Source organism: Lutra lutra, chromosome 9, assembly GCF_902655055.1.
Source record: "Lutra lutra chromosome 9, mLutLut1.2, whole genome shotgun sequence".
NCBI lineage: Eukaryota > Metazoa > Chordata > Mammalia > Carnivora > Mustelidae > Lutra > Lutra lutra.
In genome coordinates, this window is record NC_062286.1 from 60,639,806 (window position 1) to 60,661,576 (window position 21,771).

At 37.2% G+C, this 21,771-nt stretch overlaps 1 protein-coding gene across 4 annotated transcripts; it reads left to right on the forward strand.

Annotated features, from left to right (window-relative positions):
• Window positions 1-9,280: 9,280 nt before the first annotated feature.
• On the forward strand, window positions 9,281-15,291 carry TMEM17 (transmembrane protein 17). 4 transcript variants are annotated; one of them, XM_047746516.1, is made up of 4 exons: window positions 9,281-9,620; window positions 12,813-12,916; window positions 13,086-13,199; window positions 14,349-15,291. In XM_047746516.1, exons 1-4 carry the CDS (start codon window positions 9,293-9,295, stop codon window positions 14,625-14,627), a joined length of 825 nt encoding a protein of 274 aa, XP_047602472.1. In that variant the 5' UTR covers window positions 9,281-9,292; the 3' UTR covers window positions 14,628-15,291. The 4 variants fall into 4 exon arrangements, with proteins under 4 accessions (XP_047602472.1, XP_047602473.1, XP_047602474.1 ...); XM_047746518.1 differs by having other exon boundaries at window positions 9,301-9,634; XM_047746519.1 differs by having other exon boundaries at window positions 9,310-9,607.
• The last annotated feature ends 6,480 nt before the right edge of the window (window positions 15,292-21,771 follow it).

The following is a 21,771-nucleotide window of genomic DNA, read 5'->3' on the forward strand; positions in this document are numbered from 1 at the left end:
AGAAAACACATAGACAACAGAGAAAACCAACATGCCAGATATTGGTTCTTTGAAAAGACAAATGCAATTCTAAAGCTTTGCCAAAACTGATGAAAAAAATAAAGAAGGTAAAAAAAAAAAAATCGTTTCAAGAAGAATAGGAGAGACACAGATATAGATCCTACCAGCATTAAGAATATACACCTCACACACACCTCACATCAGAATAGCTATTATCAAAAGACAAGAAATAACAAGTGTTGGCAAGGATATGAAGAAAAGGGAATGAATCCTTGTGCATGGTTTGTGGGAATGTAAGCTGAAAAGCAATATGGAAGTAACTCAAAACATTAAAATAGAACTATCATATGATCCAGCAATTCCACTTCTAGGTATTTATTTAAAGAAAACAAAAACACTAAATTGAAAAGCTATATGCACCCTCATGTTCACTGCAGCATTATTTATAATAACCAAGACATGAAAACAATCTGTATGTTCACTGACGGGTAAATGGATAAAGAAAATGTGGTAGATAGACAGATAGATAGAAAGAACAGAATATTATTTTGCCATAAAAAAGAAATCTTGCCATTTGTAACAATAAGAATGGCCTTTGAGGGCATTGTGTTAAGTACAATAAGTCAGAAAAAGATAAATACCTTATGATCTCACTTGTATGTGGACCCTAAACAAATAAATAAACCTAACCAAGCTCACGGGTATAAAGAACAGATTGGTGGTTGCCTGAGGCAGGGGTAGGGAGTGGGCAATATGGGTAAAGAGGGTCAAAATGTACAAATTTCCAGTTATAAAATGAATAAATCACGAAGATGTACAGCATGGTGACTACAGTTAATGATACTATATTGCATATTTGAAAGTAGCTATGAGTATAGATCTTGAAAGTTTTCATCACAAGGAAAAAAATCATAGCTATGCATGATGATGAATGTTAACTTGTTAACTGGACTTATTGTGGTGATCAATTTGCAATATATAAAAGTATTGAATCTACATTATACATCTCAAACTAATAAAATATCAATTATACTTCTATTTGAAAAAGGAATATAGGGGCACCTGGGTGGATCAGTCGACTAAGTATCCACCTCTTGATTTCAGCTCAGATTATGATCTCAGGGTCCTGGGATGGAGACCCTTGCTCTGGGGCTCTCCACTTAGTGTGGAGTCTCTTTGTCTCCCCCTGCCCCTCCCTCCTGCTGGTGCTCTTTCTTTCTCTCCCTCTCTTTCTAGAATAAATCTTTTATTTAGAAAGAATAGAGTAAGAGGAAATTATAAACAACTACATACCAATGAAATGAACAAATTCCTAGAAATATATAATTTACCAGAGTGGAAAAAGAGGAAATACAATCTGAGGATTAGCAATAGATAGAATATTAGCAATTAAGTACAGCAGCACTCTTTCTAATAGCCCCAAACTGGGAAAAAGCCAAGTGTCTGTCACCATTTGTATAAATAAAATTCGTGGTATATTAAAACAGCAAAATATTATGCAGCAATGAAAATGAATAGTTTTTATTTACTTCTATGCACAACAACATGGACGCACCTCACAAATGTAATGTTAAGTGAAAGAAGCAAACACAAACGACATAGAATGTAGAACTTCATTTACATAAAAATAAAATCAGACAAAATTAACCTGCAGATACAGAAATCAAGATAATAGAAATGTTAGGAGGAGGAGGGAGATAATGACTGAGAGGTGACTTTTGGGAGGTTTCTGGGTTGCTGGCAGTGCTCTATTTCCTGATCTGGGTGCTGGTTTCCCAGGTAGGTTCACTTTGTCAAACCCTACACTTAAACAATTTTTTACTTTTTTGTGTGCCTGTTACATTTCAACTAAAAGAAAAAATAAGGGGCGCTCAGGTGGTGCAGTCAGTTGGGCACCCCACTCTTGATTTCTACTCAGGTCTGATCTTGGGGTATTGGGATCGAGCCCCATGTGGGGCTTCGCCCTCAGCATAGAGTCTGCTTATTCAGAATCAACCATCCCACTCTCATAAAAATTATAGCTCTATTTTATTTTGTAATTACTTCTTTAAGGACTCTCAATTCACTGGGATGTAATATGAAATGGCTTTATTTTTCCAATAATCCCTCCCCACTAATTGTACTGTGGCCCTGCCATTTTCTTGCTGAGTGTCAACTCTCTTAATATCACACTTTGGCTTCATTCCATGTACCAGCCTCTTCAAGTTATTAGGATCATCTCATTCTGGCAAGTAAGGTTCAGTTCTGTTCATTTTCAATTAAGCTTCAAACCGAATTAAAAATTATTTTTCCTTCCTTCTCTCCAGAGAGAGGCAGACACGTTTGTTATTAGTGGCTTAGAGTAGATGTGGGGGTGGGGGTGGGGTGACTGTGAGGGCAGGAGTGCTCAAATCTTTATACCCTTCCGTCGCCTTTCTGACGTTTCCCTTGTGATGTGAGGGCAAGACTAGCAACAGGGAAGTAGATCTCTTATATGGTGCCTGTACAGAAATATCACAATTCCCTCTCAATAAGGTGCTGCGCTTCCTTAGTCAACACTGTCAGACTTCTGACATCTCAAATGGAGAGTATCCATTTTTGGCAAGTGTCCCTGGGGTGTCTGCCTGTTGTCCAGTTCTTTGAGGCATATCTTACACCTACTTGACCTCTTTCACAAGGGGTCCAGCTAGCAGCCTGTCTTAGAGAGGGCAATGTGGGCGCCTGTCATGTCCCTTCCCTCTTCTAGGCTGTCTCTCTGCTGGCCCCTCTCCTTTCTCTGGAGCATTAAGCTCTGGGGTCCATGAGAGGTAAGAAGTGACACAGTCACCAGTCTCTAACCAAGTAAAGTGGGAAAATTGAGCATCTCTAAACTTTAAAAGTAATTGTCTTGAGGGCTTTTCTCTAGACTTTGAGAGAAAGAAGAAACTCCATCCCTTCCCTTACAGTGAGAATGGGGTGAAGGGAGGGAATACAGTATACTTACAAATATTCTGCTTCACAAAAGACTTCTCTACTCACTCTTATACTTTAGGGAGTATGGATGGGGTGGTTTGGGGAATGTCTGATGGTAGGGCTGTTTGACTGTACTAACATTTCTTAGTAGGCTGGCCTAACCATAGGAAGTCCCTGAATTTAGAATATGTGAACTTACCACCTTCTGTGCACAGCTTTGGGACTTAGCCAAGCCCAGGGAATATCTCTGTTGACATCCTATTACACTTGTCTCCAACCACCTGGAACTTCTGTTAATCATCACAGTATGTGTTGGTGAAAAAAAAAGAAGAACAATTCTGTATTAACTTAAAATACAGTAGGAAAAGGAATGAGATACAGGGATAATTGCAATGATTTCCTATTTTGCAAAGCAAATTTACCTTCAAGAAAATTTGGAGAATTGTGTTATTCATCTACATAAATAAAAAATTCAAATTTATTTGAACTCTTTATCTATGTGTACAGTTTTGTTTTAATACTCAATTGTCCATTTACAGGATTTCTACTCTTACAACCTTGATGTGTTTGGAGGTCAAAATTGAACATGACTAAGCAATGTGTAGAATGTTCTTACAGACAAAAGCACACTATGTTAAAAGCACAGAACCAGGGGCGCCTGGGTGGCTCAGTGGGTTAAAGCCTCTGCCTTCGGCCCAGGTAATGATCTTGGGGTCCTGGGATCCTGGGATCAAGCCCTGCATTGGGCTCTCTGCTCAGCAGGGAGCCTGCTTCTGCCTCTCTCTCTGCCTGTCTCTTTGCCTACCTGTGATCTCACTCTCTCTGTGTCAAATAAATAAATAAAAATCTTAAAAAAAAAAAAGCACAGAACCACAATTTATAATAAGCAAGAGGTTACAATGTATCAATATTTAGTGCAGAGAGAAATATTTTATTATAGTCAACAAAAGGTTAAGATTTTCTTCTAGAAAGAAAAACATGATGTGACTTTTTACACAATGTAATATAAGATATTATTAGTATAGTAATACTATCATTACTAAAAACAGAATTCATTACTTATTCAAGAAAATGGCCACTTGCTTCTAATCAGTATCATAATTCACTTGACAGAGCTAAGGTTTCCTGAAGCAGGATTTGCTTTGCTCACCTTCCCAGGTCTGTCATTCCCATGTCCCACATAGTTTGATGCATGGAACAGCTGTTTGCCGTTTGTCTAACATGAACAAATGCCACAGAACCAAAAAACTGTAATATACACAGCATCTTAAAAGGGAAATAATTTTCTAATAAATATGTTCAATGTGGATGCCTTCAAAGGCAAAATATTAAAGTCAGCCTTCAAATACCACTTAATATGGTAAGAAAAATTCCTTTCATGAGATTTGACTTTCTGTGTGATTCATACATAACCTGATTCTTTCTTAAAAATTTTGAAAAATATTATGAATAGAATATACTGTACTTGAGATTCAAAAAGCTTTTAATTATCTGTTAACAACTTCAATAATTATAAGATTACATTTCAGGTAATTTACAGTAAGATTTTTTTAATCTTTTTTTTAATGTGGATCCTAACACAGAATCATATCAGAAGATGTTATACCCAAATATATATTTTTTAGGTTTATACAAATTCTTAGAAATGTCTCACAGATCATGTTAAGGCAATAAACTGAATAACATGTTCACTGTACAATACTGTTCCTGAAGTCTTTATTAGCAACAAAAGTAAGAATTTATATCTTTATTATGCCAAGGAATGATTTAAATAACTCCCTAAATCAGTTTCCTGTCATGTGAGATAATACATTATTACCAGACAACTGTGCTTCTTGTCAAAGAGAAAGAAACTATTCCACTAGACTCAAAATTTTTGTGAAGATAAGTATTTAGGAAAGTAAACCATACATGTAATTAAACCCCAGTGAAAAACATTAAGCAACTATTGAAGAAGAAGTTATTATTCTGACCATCAACATTCATATAAAAAGTAAACAGTTTAACTGTATAGGGTTATTTATTAATCTTTCTGGGAATGAGTCCCATGATTTTAAGAATGAAGACTCCATAATTCTCTTTAGATCGTGAGTAATAGATCTAGGATATGGGAAACTCAAATTATATTAGTCTCTTGATTCCATGAAATTGAATTCCCTTCTTTGTTCTTCAGCATTTCACTAATGTTATTGCCTATAAATATTGTGAGGATCAAGTAACAAATTATATTTGAAAGGTTTTTTCCAATCCTTTGGACCATTTGCAACATCAATAACGACAGGATTCTTTTTAAAACACAACTTTTTCCTCTTAAAACTCTCCTCTAATATATTTTTGTGCCATCATTGTCTCTTCCTTTCAGTTGTTTTATTTTTATTTTTTTAAAGATTTTATTTATTCATTTGACAGAGATCACAAGTAGGCAGAGAGGCAGGCAGAGAGAAAGGGAGGAAGCAGGCTCCCTGCTGAGCAGAGAGCCCAGATGCTGGGCTCCATCCCAGGACCCTGAGACCAAGACCGGAGCCGAAGGCAGAGGCTTTAACCCACTGAGTCACCCAGGCGCCCCCCTTTCAGTTTATTTTGATAAAATTTATTTCAAACTATGAAATGCATGATTATGGGAAATTTAAATAATAAATAAAATTTAAAGGGAAAATATCTGTAATTCTATCAATTTTTCCTCCAGGATTTTGGTGAAATAATTGTAATCTGAACAAGGTGCTCCACATCTTTTTTTTTTTTCCCCCAGATTTTATTTATTTATTTATTTGACAGAGAGATCACAAGTAGGCAGAGAGGCAGGTAGAGAGAGGAGGAAGCAGGCTCCCCGCTGGGCAGAGAGCCCGATGCATGTCTTGATCCCAGGACTCTGGGATCATGACCTGAGCAGAAGGCAGAGGCTTCAACCCACTGAGCCGCCCAGGCGCCCCTCCACATCTTTTTTTAATGCTAGGAAAAATCTTTAAGATAATTCACTCGGGCTTTTGATAAATTTGGTTAACACTCATGTACTGTTTTGTGGTTCATCACATCCAGTCTTTACTAGGAAAGCAGTGGAGATATTGCCTCACAGGCACAATCAAATTCAGAAAATCAAATGCTGACATGATTTCACTCCACTGTAGGAGTTTCCTCTTCATTAATATCATTTTAATAGATGTGTCAATGATAGCTATCACTAAGAGAAAGCCTTTTCTATTGATATGATCTTCACATCAACCATAACAGTAAGTTACCATTATTCTCACTTTATAAAATAAAAATCTGAAATCAATTGCACAGCTCTCAGGGGGTAAAGTGAGAATTTTAGGTGATTTGATCCCTGCTCTCTCTGCTTGCAAGGGTATTTTTTTCCATGATAGCCCAAAACCTCACCATGAATATTATATTCTGCTTAACTAGGCCTGTGGTTGGGCACTTCAGATGCTCCCTCACCTTCTTTTTTTGTTTAACTAATATTGATAATGTTGGAAGTAATATCTTGGTATATAAAACTTTATTTATAGTGTTTATGATTATATCCCCAAAACAGAGCCTTAAAATTGGGATTATTGTGTTAAAGGCAGAAATATTTTTAAGACAATGTATACATATTATCAAAAGCTTCCCTCAATGAGACAGTTCAAATTATAATTCAATCAGCAGAACATAAGGCTTCCTACTTTACTGTGCCCTTTATAAAAATCTAGGCTATTTTAATAAATGAAAATTGATTCTTTATTGCTAAGTTTAAATTTTGAGGGAATGCTATAACTCACTGTATTTTAATATATTAATTCTTTATTCTATAGAATGAACCCTATGTAAGGACTGGCTAAATCCTTGAACTAGACATGGGAAGATATGGTTCTCCAGATCTTTTATTCCCTTTATTCATTCAGTAGTCACCCAGCTCCCACTCTAGGTAGGCACTGTGCTAGTGTTCAGGATATAAAGGTGAAAGGTCATCCCCGACCTCAAAGAGCTTGTGAACCAGCAAGCAAAACAGACACAGACAATTCTAATACAGCATGACTAGCACTGTGACCAAAGTAACACAGAAAATCCTTTGAGAAACACCAAGAAGCCACTTAAGCCAGCTTCAGAGAAGTCCTAGAGCCTTTTGGAGACCTAAAGGCTTAGGTTCCATGCTGAAGAAAAGCAGAAGTTAGCCACCATTTTCCCTGACATTCCCAACCAGCATTAATTCCTTCCTCGTCTCTGTTCCTTTACTAATGTATACATAATTATTCGCTTCTACATCTCTCATCGTGCTGAGCTACTTGATGAGGAGGGACCATATGCCTAATTAGCCTTGTACAATGTCCCCAAAATAGTAGGAATGCATTAAACATTTGTTGAAGTATTTTGAAATTCTAGCTATGGTGCTCGCTTCGGCAGCACATATACTGAAATTCTACCTATGTAACTATCTCCTCCCATACCTTCATAAATATACCTTGACATTTACATAAATGTGTGTAGTTTTCCTTTTGATTATAAAAGTAATACTGCTCACCACATACCAATCAGAATGGCTAAGCAAAAAGAATGGAAGATAATAAGTGATGGTGACGGATTTGGAGCAACAGGAATGCTCAGACATTGCTGGAGGCAGTAGAAATTGGTACAACCAAAAACCACTGGCAGTATCTGTTACAGCTGAGTCATACGTAAGCCAACAATTCTACTCCTAGGAATAAGCTCAACACAAATGCATGCATATGTTCACTCAGAAGAATATTGTCATCAAAAGCAGCATTATTCACACATAACACCTTCAAACTAGAAAATACACAGATGCTCTTCCACAGTTGAATGGATAAACACTGTGGTATGTCAAAACAGCAAGGAAAAAGAACCTACACTCAACAATAGGAAAGAATTTTTTAAAAATTATTTTGAGGACAAAGAGGCAGATTTTTCTTTTAAAAAGCATTTACTATATGATTACTTTTGTAAAAAGCATACAAATAGGCAAAACTATTCTATGCTATTAAATGTCAGGAAAGGGGGGCACATGAGTGGCTCAGTCCTTAAGCATCCGTCTTACAATGGGGTCATGATCCCAGGGTCCTGGGATAGGGATCCCCGCTCAGAGGGAAGCCTGTTTCCTTCTCTTCCACTTGCCTTGCTTCTGTTCCCTCTCTTGCTGTGTCTCTTTCTGTCAAATAAATAAATAAAATCTTAAAAAAAAAAAAAAAAAAAGGTCAGGAAAGATCTGTTACAGTCACTACCTTAAGGGAATAGGAAGGGGAAGCTGCCCGGATGTGCTAATGTTTCTGTTTCTCGATCAGGGTGCTGGTTACACATGTATATCCAGTTTGTGTCCTTTTCTCTAACTATTCTATACTTACATACCTTTTTCAAAAAAAAAAAAAATTTTTTTTTTAATTTATCTGAGAGAGCGAGCAGGGGAAGGGGAGCAGTGAGAGAGGGACAAGTGGACTCTACGCTCAGCTCAGCGCAAAGCCCTACGCTAGGCTCCATCCCATGACCCTGAGATCATGACCTGAGCAGAGATCAAGAATCCCAGGCTTGAGCCACGCAGGCGCCCCACTTAAATACTTTTTTAAAAAGTAATATATCTTGGGGCGCCTGGGTGGCTCAGTGGGTTAAAGCCTCTGCCTTCCGCTCAGGTCATGATTCCAGGTTCCTGGGATGGAGCCCCACATCGGTCTCTCTGCTCGGCTGGGAGTCTGTTTCCTCCTCTCTCTCTGCCTACTTGTGATCTCTGTCAAATAAATAAATAAAATCTTAAAAAAAAAAGTAATATATCTTATTTGAGAAAAAGGTTATTTGATAAAAAGATATAGAAATTTTTGAAGAATTTTAATCACCCATAATCCAGAAATAAATATTAACATTTTGGATTATTTCCTTCTAGTCTTTTTTTTTAAGCCACAGCACTTGTGTCACTTCCTCCACCTCTGCTCCTCACATATTCACACACATACACACACATTTTGCAAAATTAGGTTCATTTCTACTTAGTTTTTCTTATTGTTTAATTTTTACTTAAAGCTAAACCATTTAATCAAATATTCGTTGCATTTTTTAAAGATGCAGCACTATATCCCATCAAATGTGTGTACACATACACACAGTTCCAGAAATATATATTATATATTACTAAAAATATCTTATTTACATACCTACACAGTATATGTTAATAATAATAAAAATTTAACAATATATATTCCTAGGAAAGGAACCACCAGGTCGTGAACATTCTTTAAGCTCTACATTCGTTCCGTATTTCCTTCCAGAAAGCCTGCATCCCACCGGCAAGGTGTGAGGGCTCCTTGTATCACACTCCAACCTCAGGTCATTCATTATTACTTCTATTTGTTTTTAAGATGGTGGGGCTCACAACAGTACTATGGAATCTGCCGTCCCTCACCCGGCTGAAGCGCTAGGCAGGACGCGACTCTCACGCCACCTCTCCTTTCCTGGCGCTTGCGCCCCCCGCCTCTGCCCCGCAGTGCGGCCGCGCGTGCGCCTAGGCCCCAGCATCTCGCACCGCCAGTTGCCGTGGAAACCGCAGAAGGAGGCTGCGTCCGCAGACCTAGCTGTAAGCTGTACCGAGGCCCGGGCATGGAGCTGCCAGATCCGGTCCGCCAGCGGCTGGGAAACTTCAGCCGGACCGTGTTCAGTGACTCCAGCCGGACCGGGCCAGAGTACAGCGAGGGTCCGGGTGAGTGGGCGAGGCCCAGCGCAGCGGGTATGGCCTGCGGAGGTCTTGGCGCCGGTTTTGGAGCGGCCAGATTTTGCCCGGCCCTAAAATGGCGGTCTCGCCTTCAGCTGGTTCTCCGCAGTGCGGGAAGCGCCCTGGAGGAGAGGCCGAGCCTTGGGCTGGGGCGGGGGCTGGGACTGGATAACTCCAGGCCTCTATCCCAGACAGGTCCTAAGCTGACGGTGCTGCGGCCTGTCGGGCGAACTGTAAGCCGAGCAGCTGAGGTGGCGCCAACCTTCTTCAAAAACTAAAAATATAAAATCCGCCTTCGCAGCACATGTCCGGTTTCGCATCCTCTGCGAAGGCCGACGGTTTTTCCCTCTGCGACTTCCGCCCTGGCTTTTCGGGCAGGAATGGAGTGAAAACAGCCTGTCTCCCCTTCCCACTCCCCACCCCAGTTAAAATATCTTCTCCTTTTTTCTTTTATTAGCAAAACAAGTACATTCCACCGCAAGTCCGTTTTCTGATGGAAGAGATGGGAAGAACTGCTTTTATAAATGAGTCCTTTTAAAACCGCTATCCACTTGGGCATGGCAGCTGCCACATTAGCATCGATTTCAACAATCTCGCCCCTTCCCTGCAGTCTCCAACCTCCAACCCCTATGCCCCATGTATAACTCTTACCCTAAATCTGGTAACAAAATACCACGATGCTGCATTCAACTTGAGGGCAAGTGATCACTCAGTTTCCTCTAAAACCGTTTTTCCTTTCTTAAATCATGATAATAGCATACTGTCAACCAGATCCATGTGGTTTTTATCACTGAACTCTGCTAGGGAATAGAAATTTTCCCCTCTTGCTTAGTTTAGGATTTTTAAGAGAGCAGAGGAAAGTAAAGTCCCATAATTGCATTGTTTTCACCCTAATTTAGGCCTCTTCAAGATTTAGGATGTACAAAGAAAAACATGATGTGAAAAATGAGGTTAAGTTTCTAATTCTAGAGCTAAGGCTTAACAGGCACTAAAATGTGATGATGCACGGTATCAGGGGTCAACAGACATCTTCTGTAAAGGGCCAGATAGCAAGTATTTTAAACTTTGCAGACCTTAGGTCTCTGTAGCATCCATAGATAATGGTAAATGCATAGATGTGGCAGTGTTCCAATAAAACTTTATTTATGGACACTAAAATTTGAATTTCATATGATTTTCAGTGTCACCAAATACTATTCTTTGATTTTTTTTCCCCCCAACCATTTAAAAATGTGAAAAACCATTTTTAGCTCACTTGCTATACAAAAACAGGCAGCTGGCTGGTAGTTTGCCTACCCCTGATTTATATAATGTTTTAATTTAAATTCCGTTTACAGAACTCAGCTTGTACTTTTGCAAAATTTAGTAAATTCATGTCTTGTGCTTTCAAGGTTCATTTACATATTAACTTGATTTTCAATTGCATGATTATAAGTTTGAAATGCTGAAATATAGACATAGCATAACTCTTAAGATGCTCATGTACACAATTTCTAACAAAAACTTCTTTGCAAAATTTGACTTGTTTCTGCTCCAAACATATTAAAATTTTCAGCTTAATTAATCATTTTTTCCCACATTTTTGTGAATCAGAAGTTTGATTATTTGCACTGTATTTACAAATGTACACCATTACAGTATCCACTGACCAAGAGTTTTACTGTTGTTATGAAAAAAAAAAAAACCCCTAGGTTAGTGAGTTGCCTTCAAGTTCAACAAATTTTAAGAATTCATTCTTTTATCAGTGATGATCTAAGAAACAAGAATAAGCAAAGTAAAAAAATAAGTATTATCAAAAGTATATCATAATAACAGAAAAAAGCTAAAGGAAACCTTGCTGTGAGGGACAATTATTTCTTATATTTTAAAATTATTAAATGATAGATATACTCAGCTGTGGAGGAAAAAATCTGTTTTTAAGAAATTTTAGAGCCTTTATCAATTCTTAACATTTAGGCCAATTGATTTCAAAATACATATGTTTTTAAATTGTTAAAATTTAGTCAAATTTAGGATGTATTTGTAGGGCTTGATTTAAAAAATCAAAATTTTAATTTGGGACCCTTCTCCCTTACATAGAAGCATAAGGTATCTTGCAATCAGCCTTAGATAAATGGAGCTCATGTATCACAAATGGCTACATTGATGTCTTTATGACAGTACGTTTCCATTAATTCAGCCACTCTGCTTGTTATGTACCTGGTATAAAGATTTTAGGTTGTGTGAGGGTCTCAAATTTGGGTAGAATGTAGTCTGTGCATACAGTGAGGCTGTGTATTAAGTAAAAAAGAAGGAAAGGGGACTAATGTTATCGAGTGCCTGCTAAGTACCAGGTATGGTGGTACGGTGAAATATCTGACACTGTCACTAATCCTCAACCTGTGAGGTACTTTCATGTTACCATTTTACAGATGAAGAAATTGAGACCATTTCTGATTGAGAAATTAATTTAAAAGGTTCAATAACTTATCCCAAGTCCGGCATCGAGGGTTACAAGGGTATTTGAGGAGTCAGGAGTTTACTTGGACTCCAAACCTCAATATCTCTTCAGCACACCAGACGTGTCTAGAGTGAGCACTTGTGGTTCTTTGCTAACACTTTGTTATACACAGGTTAGAGATAAGTACCTAGAGGGGAAGAGATTTCTGTGGGGATGGGACAATAGGATCAAGAAAGGATTTGTGGGAAAAGTGGCATTAAATTGGATATTAATGAATGGGTGGGATTAGGGTATGCTGAAGAGGGGTCTGTCTATAATTTAGGGGGATTAATTTTTGTATAAGATTAGTTTATATGTGAGAGATTAGTTTTTATGTATTTTATGTGTTCATTTTATAGGCTCTTTACATAGAACTCCACAAAAGAGGTAATGATCATTATTATCTGTTCAAAAGGATTCAAACTGATAGTCCACATTTAATCTGTATCAGTGGTAGTGCAAAAAAGTCAACAGGCTGTAATGGCAAAAATGATAAAGTAAGTGAAAAATATGAAACATACCCCCAGGAACCCAGTATATGAATTAAATAATATTATGATGAATATTTCCTTTCACTGTCAGTGATTATTAATAGGCTTAAAATTTGGAGTTTTGTTAAACCAATACTGTAGTTATCAATTTTAAGAAACTAAAGGACTTACAGGCCAATGACCAGGATGAAGAGTTTGTTCTTTTTCTTTGTTTCTTTTGTAGATAATGAAATGGTGTCCAGTTTGGGATTGCAAATGTCACTTTATTTTAACACTTACTTTTTCCCACTTTGGTGGATAAGCAGCATTATGATGCTTCAGATGAAGGTAAGTCTATGCTTTAATACTTCCACTGAGATCTCTTCTGCCCATCCCTGGCATTGTGACGTTGTCAATAAAATTGATGTTCTTAATATTTGTTTTCTATTTCAGGTCAGTTTTACTGTATGTGAAATTTTACAAACATGTTTATTTTTGTGTGCTTTTTATTTTTTAGTATTCAATCTTGCCTGATTACTACAAATTCATCGTGGTCACTGTTATCATCCTAATAACCTTAATTGAAGCTATCAGGTTGTATCTGGGCTACATGGGGAACCTACAGGAAAAGGTAGGCTCTTCTTCCCTTTGTCTCCGGACTACATGTTAAGGCAATATGGTTTTCATACTGAGGAAAAGGCAGACAGAGGTGGTAGAATGAGCAAAGGCCTGCCTCCAACTTTACTATTTTTTTTTTTTAAACATATTCTTTTTTTTTTTTTTTTTTGATAGAGAGAGAGAGAGATATCACAAGTAGGCAGAGAGGCAGGCAGAGAGAGGAGGAAGCAGGCTCACTGCTGAGCAGAGAGCCCGATGCGGGGCTCGATCCCAGAACTCTGAGATCATGACCTGAGCCGAAGGCAGAGGCTTAACCCACTGAGCCACCCAGGTGCCCCAGCCAACTTTACTATTTTTGTCGCCATAGTCTGTTTGCTGAACCTCTTGAGCCTTGGTTTCTTTGTACATAAAATGGGAAAAATATTTATTCCAAGGTTTATTGGGATTAAATGAAATAATTTATACAAAGTACCTGAACATAGTAAGTTCTTAAGAATTGACAGTTCTCCCTCTTCTCACCAGTCTTGAAAATACTTGGTCAACTGCACATGTTTAGATCCTGATTATGGAAATGGGGGAAAATTATAAATTCAGGAATCCTGTGCCAGGCACATGTTTTCTGAATCATCATGCTGCCTAAGCGTTTATAGTTACCAGAGCTTAGGGATAATGCCTAAAGATTTCTCTGGTTTTCTAGGCCTTTCATAATTAGGTCCCACCCATGAGCCTCACTGTATTTCTTGCTATTTCCTAACCCAGGCATCCATTCCCGGCTGACATGTTGATTCCTAGTCATGCTCATTCCACATTTTTGCTTACTTACTTTCTTGTTTCTTCCTCCTTCTACCCAACCTTAAAAGCCTACATCCTTGGATTCTTTCTTTTATCTACCCTAATCACTCTCTTATTTCTCGTAGTATTTAATTCATACCTCTAAGTGGCGCATTTAATAATTCACTAAGGCCTATCATTCTAGCATTGCTGCATTAGCTGCATCAATTCGTTTTCACTTTTAATCTAGATGGTAAATTCTTTGAGGACAAGGACCATGTTATACTCCCTTTGAATTACAGAGCTCATAAAGCAGGTTCATAGTGCTGATCTGTGTAAACAGAAGACTGTCCTTTACTGATCTGATTACTCTTACTCTGTGTCATTGCAGGTTCCTGAGTTGGCTGGCTTTTGGCTTTTGAGCCTTTTATTGCAGCTGCCATTAATTCTCTTCTTGCTCTTTAATGAGGGCCTAACAAATCTGCCCTTGGAAAAAGCGATACACATCATCTTCACTTTGTTCCTTACTTTCCAAGTTGTTTCAGCCTTTCTTACCCTGAGGAAAATGGTAAATCAGTTGGCAACTCGTTTCCACCTCCAAGACTTTGACCGGCTCTCTGCATATAGAGGGGGCATGAGAAGAATGAGATCCTGTATAGAAGAGATTTGACCCAATGCTGTTGAGTGAAAAACTGCAAGATCAGCTCTTCTACCAGACTGTAAGAGGAAAACCTCAGAGTTCTAGCAGGAGAAGGAAGACAAAACAAGTGTTTTGAACTGTATATTCTCTAGATCTGAAATTCCAAAGTTGGGGGGCAATGATGAGACTGTATATGAAAGTAGTAAGTCAACCCTAAATACCTAAATACCTAAAGCCTAGATATTGTCCACATGGTGCCAATTATCTTAATATTTTTGTTGTTGACTTTTCAGGTGTGTAGATACCAGTGCTGGTAGTCACAGGTTACCAGCTTTACAGGACTATTTCTTGTTAGCACCTAAAACCACAAATGTGTATATTTGTTTTAAACTTGCTGGCTGTCCATGTCTTGGCAGTACATCTGAAGCATTAGGCAATTCTTGTCAATATTCTGGTGTATTAAAACTATATTTGTAAATCAAGGCACCAAATTTTCATGTCTGCTAAGATTAAATTCTAACCCTCCTCTTAGCTTTTATGTTGAAGTTTAAAAACAGGTGGATTATCATGGTATTTTGAAAATCATAAAATTGTAATTTTCATAAAATGATGTTCAGTATTTATAGTGGTGGTATGCAAGATATCTTTATAATAAATTATGAAATATTGATGTTAAAGTATTTGCAACAAATCATTCCTGTCTTGTATAATTCTGTTGGGCTGTGGGTTATTTTTATTACAGAGTTGTTAGGGAAGAAAAGAGAAAAATATATCCATTAGAGAGCCGTTTATGTAGTGAGCACTGCACTAGGCACGTTAACCCTTGTGATCTCATCTACTAAATCATTGTTCACTGAAGAACTCATAGCCAGTAAATACACATGAGGCTTGATTTGAAAAGCAGGGTTCCTCTTAATACACAATGAGAGCGGAGATGAATAAGGGTACTATACTCAAGACCTTAAATCAGGATGTCCCCTTGCTAATGGGAGAAATCTATTTAAGGAAGTTCTGTTGAGAATAAAGCTGCATGGGTGTATCTGAACATTATTTTCAGTGATTATTGGATTGTCTTCAGGATATAATATTTTCTTCTTTCCTACAGAGAAATGTGCCTTTATAAGTAATGTATTTTACTGAGAGACAGTTGTGGCTACAATAAAAAGTATTCCTTTCAATTTTCCTTTTCTATAATTCAGGCTCGTCCTAGTATCCCCCTGTTTTGCCTTATTCATTCTTTTATTACCTACTTTTTGAAAAATTTTTTGAAAAATTTGAGAATGTTTTTACTTCTATTAGTTACACCTGACTAAACTAATTATGCTAATTTTATTATTTCTGCTTCCTATTATTATATATGAAGTTCAGTCAAAGACTTCTCCCTGGATGCACTGGCCGTTTAACTTCTCCCTTCTACTAGAGTTGTTACTAAGTATACTCCAATAATTTGAAATTCAAAATACAATAATGTTTGGATATTTTTTTAAAACTTACATTTATTTGCATTTGTTTTCAGTTGGGAATAGATAGGTGATTCTATAAGAAAATACAAAATAAGAACATTAAGTCTATCTAGCAGATAAATCAAGGGATGATCAAGAAAGACTAACATTTCTTTACAGAGTTTTATCTTAAATATCAGAGCCTCTGATATATTTAAACTTTAGTTTTAAAAGATTAATACTAAAATATTAGCATCATAATCAAAAAAAGTTAAAGCTATAGAGATTTTGGTTAAAATGAATTTGATTTATTAAAATTCTCTACAAATTTTTGTGTTTTTTGCTGTAGCAAATATATTGCTTAAAATGCAAATATATAATAAGGGTGGGGAAAAGAAAGTAAGAAAATCAATTGAGAACATGACCAAGTCTTTTGTTCTTTCCCTCTAAACAATGAAAACATGATTTTGCGTCAGGCTGAACCAGTATTTCCCGTTGGAGGATACCTGGTTCCCTATGGAAGCATATGAAAATTGAGGGAGAGAAGATATTTACATGTCAGCACTTTGGGAGTTCATGCAGTCCTTGTTTTTATTTTATTTGAATAAGTTCGTCTCTTCTTAATTCCTACTACATCTTTCTCTCTAGGGGTCCATAACACTCTTCTGAAAATTCCTAGTTAGGATGTTGACCTTCAATATGTTGTCTTTCACATATTTTTTTATTCCAGAGGCTTTTTCTCATCACAGACAAGGTGGATGCAAATTTCTGTAGATCAGAATGATTTTTAAGAACTGGATTTTCATCGTCATATGTTTGAAGTTCTAGTATGTGAAAGGGCATAGTTGGAAACAAACAACTAAGACCACTCCTGGTGCTCAGGTGTGTGATGTAGGAGGTACAATATTTGCAAGACACCCTTAAGTTGGCCCTTCATCAACATTACTTAGCAGATGCCATTCCTCCCATGGTCAGAGCACAGGAAGAGAACGTGGTGAGGACTGCTGGGGGTGTAGTTAGACACATACATGTTCGTGCTTGCCTGTGAACAAGAACAAATGTACTGTCAGGTAGGAGAGGCAAATGAGCAAATGAGTGATAGCACAATATAATGGGCACTGCGGGATTACAGAGAAGGGACATAGAGAAGATGGAGAATCTGGGAACCCTTCCCAAACAAAGGAACACTCAAGATTTGAAGAATGTGTGGGTAATAACTGTTCATTTCAGTATGAAGAGATAGAAATAACAGTGACTTGGGGTACAGTTTCAGGTATTCCATGGAGTCTGCTGAAGCTGGGGGAGAGGGTACATGAGAAGAAAGAACACAGAATAAGGTAGAGAAGCTGGGGAGCCCCTCATAAAGATTTTTAATACTCTGAATTCCTGAGTGTTTTTTTTTTTTAAGATTTTATTTATTTATTTGACAGAGAGAGATCACAAGTAGGCAGAGAGGCAGGCAGAGAGAGAGGAAGGGAAGCAGGCTTCCTGCTGAGCAGCGAGCCCGACTCGGGACTCGATCTCAGGACCCTGGGATCATGACCTGAGCCGAAGGCAGCGGCTTAACCCACTGAGCCACCCAGGTGCCCCTCCTGAGTGTTTTAAACAGTGGAGTATCACAAACAGATTGAGGTTCCAGAAAGATCTCTCTGAAGACTGTGGAAATGGTTTGAAAGGTGGGACCAGATGTTGATTTGATGAAGTAACTTTGGAGAAAACAAAGTTTTTTAAAAAATCATTTGCATTTTAAAATAGGTGTTGAAAAGTTTTTCCTAACGTAATTTTTTTGTGGATTACACACAATACTAACCACAAGGACGCCCTCACTGTGTTATTGCCCCTCTGCCTGTTGTTAGTTTATCACTGGACTTAAATAGACCTCTATCTGAAAATAGCCTTATGCATCTTCTTTGACATAAGCTAAACAGGTTCTTAATTTGCATCAGTTAAAATTATAGCTTTTCAGGGTGCCTGAGTGGCTCAGTCATTAGGCGTCTGCCTCCAACTCAGGTCATGATCCCAAGGTCCTGGGATCAAGCCCCATGAGCAGGGAGCCTGCTTCTTCCTTTCCCACTCCCCATTTATATTCCTTCTTTTACTATGTCTCTCTGGGTCAAATAAATAGAATCTTATATAAATAAATAGATAAATATCATAGCTTTTCAAAACTCAACTTTTAAAAGAAATTTAATCAAGATTTTGAGAGTAAAGAGAAATCATCTCTAATTCCACCACCCTAAAATAAGAACTTCAGCAAATGTCATGCTTCCTTGCTGTTTTCCCTTTGTACATTTTAAAAACACACCGTGATCACTGGCACTTACAATTTTGCACTCTTGCTTTTCTAAAAACGTAAATATTTACCCATCTTTCTACCTGGTCACATAGCCATCACCTTAACTCATTGCACAATATTCCATCAAAGAGATAGATGCTAATTTTTAAACTTCTATTATATATTTGCATTGTTTTCTTCTTTTGCTTTAATACATAATATTGTAATGAGCATCTCATGTATGTTGCTTTTTCCACATCTTACATGATTCTTTAATAAGCTAGATTCTCAGGAGTGAAATTGCTGGATCACAGGGTATGAATATTTTTAAGGACTCTTGGTGCATGATGCCAAATTATAATATCCACTTTCTGCCATTTACCCCTCAGATTTCTAAAGATAGCACAGCGAAAATTTGATAAGGACAGACTTATGGACCTTTGTTACACATTCATCTTTGTATTTCTAAGTAACTACCACAGGTACACTAAATCTCCTAAGGAGGGAAAAAAAAAAAAAAAAAAACAACTAAAAGCTGTGAAAGAAGAAGTGCAAAGAATTAAAAAAAAAGGATTTTTGAATTAAGGGAAAACTGATAAGGGACAGGAAAAGGATTAGGCAAGCTGGTCACAGTCAGCAACAGACAGTGAGATGTGACACAATAAAAACTGGGTCATTGAGTTGGGACAGCCCTAGGACATAAAAAGACTGAAATGAAGTAAAGCTCTGGATTACTTTGTTCTTGAATATTGAATTTTTTCAGAAGCATGGAGCATGAAATATTATAGTGATAAGCCAAGATTGGAAACATAGCCAAGAAAAAGAGGTCTTTAAGGGATTGTTTAAAATGTGCTGAAGGAATAATTTGGTTTAGTCTTAAACGGCTCAAAAAGTAAATTGACATAAAGCTTTTGCATAGCAAAATAGGCATGGAGGCAGAAAACAAGGAGGCAAGGGGAACAGTGTACCCTATTTGTAAATTTGTTACAATGTAAAATATTAGATTTTGGTCCTAGAAAATGCTCCTCAGAAAACTTCAATGCTGCATTTTTTAAAAGTGCAACCAACACTAATTTATTATGGATATACATCTTTATTCCAGTTTTAAAAGATTGCTAATTTGGAGGCTTTAACTCAATTTAAAAAATAGTTAATTGTAAGAATCATTCTAAAAATCTTTTCCCCCCAGTGTTGAAGCATTTAAAAACACTCAGGCCCTGGAAAGATGTATTTAAATACAATGTTTTGTATTTAACACCATGTTTAAATTTGTCCTGGTGCTATCATAGATTTACATCTTTCTAAAAATGAGACCAGTCAAGAGAGTATAGAACTCTCAAAAACAAGATAAAAACCTGAGGATAAACAGAACGTATATTCTATGAAAAACCAAAGACACTCGGAAATTGATCTTATCAACATGTTCAATCTAAGCAAGAGGCTAGAAGCAGCTTTTTAACCTCATGAGGTATATGAAATCACAGTGCATGTATCACGGCTATTAGTCCCTCCCTGCTCTGCAGACCCAAGTGTTTAGCACTAGGTTACATTAAAAATGCAGATTTTTAAAAACACCAAGAATGTTCTCTTAATTTTTCAGAACTGTAATAGCACTATATTCGTCTGATAGGGAAATGGTATCATTGATTAATTTTTAAAGGTTTCTAGTTCCTGACCCTGAGTTATTCTAATTGAAATCATGTTGGAGATACTGCTCAATATTATAGCTTAAAAGAGAAAAAATGTTTGATAGTCAAATTCAAAATCAAAATTCAAACTCCAAAAAAATGTTTGATATGTACATTTACTAATTGTTTTTATAAATGCTTGATTCACTAGTGCCTAGAAGGACTAAAATGATCACTGGAGAGGGTGGAAGTTTAGGACTTGGCTTCAATAGTTTTCAAAAAAAAAAAAAAGAAGAGCTGGTAAGAGTCAATTTTTTGCTGTTCTGAAAACTAGAGCTCCCTATGGTCAATAAACCCTTGCTAAGGAAGGCAGCTGACCAATTAACTGTTGACTCTTCAGGAATTTACAAAGCAAGGCAACGAAGGATGTTCATCCTTTTTATTTTTAGTATGCTGTGATTTCATTCTGCAAAGTAAATGTAATTTATTTAGCTCCAACAATATACCATCTACTATGTTTGATATTTCAGGACAAAAAGAGAAATAGGAGTGAGTCCTACCCTTCTAACCAAGGCCCACAGGAGACAAATTTAAGGTGATCATACTGGCTTAGGATAATATTGCATTAGAGCAATATAAAATATGAAGATAAGTGAGGAATCCTGTCTAGGAGGCAGGATGGTCTTTAAGATAGATGGAACAGCATGGGCAAAGGTACAGACATTTGAAAATCTAAGGCCTGAACAGAACCAAAAATACTTTGGTGTGAATAAAACATAAGGTGTGCAGCAAAGGTCTTGAGATGAGCTGGAAATATTGGCATCAAGAGGTTATCAGTCTTTTATATATCATAAAAGTTTGAACTTTTTACTATGGACAGTGAATAGTGCATCTATATTAAAACAGAATTAGAAGGCATTGTTGCTGTATTTGAAAATGATCGAAAATTGAAAGGGAGAGCTAATTTGATAGGTGATACAGTATCATTTCAAAAGAACCTCCCGTAGTACCTTCCCTCCAGTTGTGCTTATTGAGAAACCTAAAATCAAATCTAATCATGTTGCTATTCTCCTCAGAATTCCAGAAGACTCTCCATTTCCTGCCACATAACACCCAAACTCCTTAGTGTGGCACAAGGGGCCTCCTCCCCCTGTCCGGCCTCCTCTTGCCACACCTCCAATTCAACATCTGCAGTCCCTCCAGTGCACCACTCTGGATTTTGCCTATGAACCTCGTCCCTGCACACATCAATCTTAGCTGGAAGTAATCTTACCCACATGGTGAAAGTCTATACCTTTTCATGGCCTGGCTCCACTGTCATATCCTCTTTGGAAATTTCGCATTGTCTCCTACCTACTTCTAGGTAACACTTGTACGCTTTTTTTTTTTTTTTTATCTCTGTTGCTCATATTTTATGACTGCATCTAAAATAATTTATTATATGTATTTTTATATTATACTTCTGCTACTTAATTGTAAGGTCCTCATGGCAAATGTTTTTATTCATCCTTGTGTTTCTAATGTTCAACACAGTATAAGTGTCCAATACATATATGGTAAGTGAATAAATGGACTTAGTTGATGGAGTCAGTGTTGCACAATGGTTAAAAGGTGGCTTGAAAGGTTAAAAGTGGCTTCAGAGGCAGAATGACTTATGCTCAAATGTTTTTCCATTTATCAGCTTGGTCAGGTTAGTTAACTTACCTGATCTTTAATTTATTCATCTTTAAAATGGGTGCTCAAAGGGCTTTTGTAAGAATTACATGAGATAAACATCACGATAAGCATTCATAAATGGTATATATTCTTATTACAATTTAATATTCTAA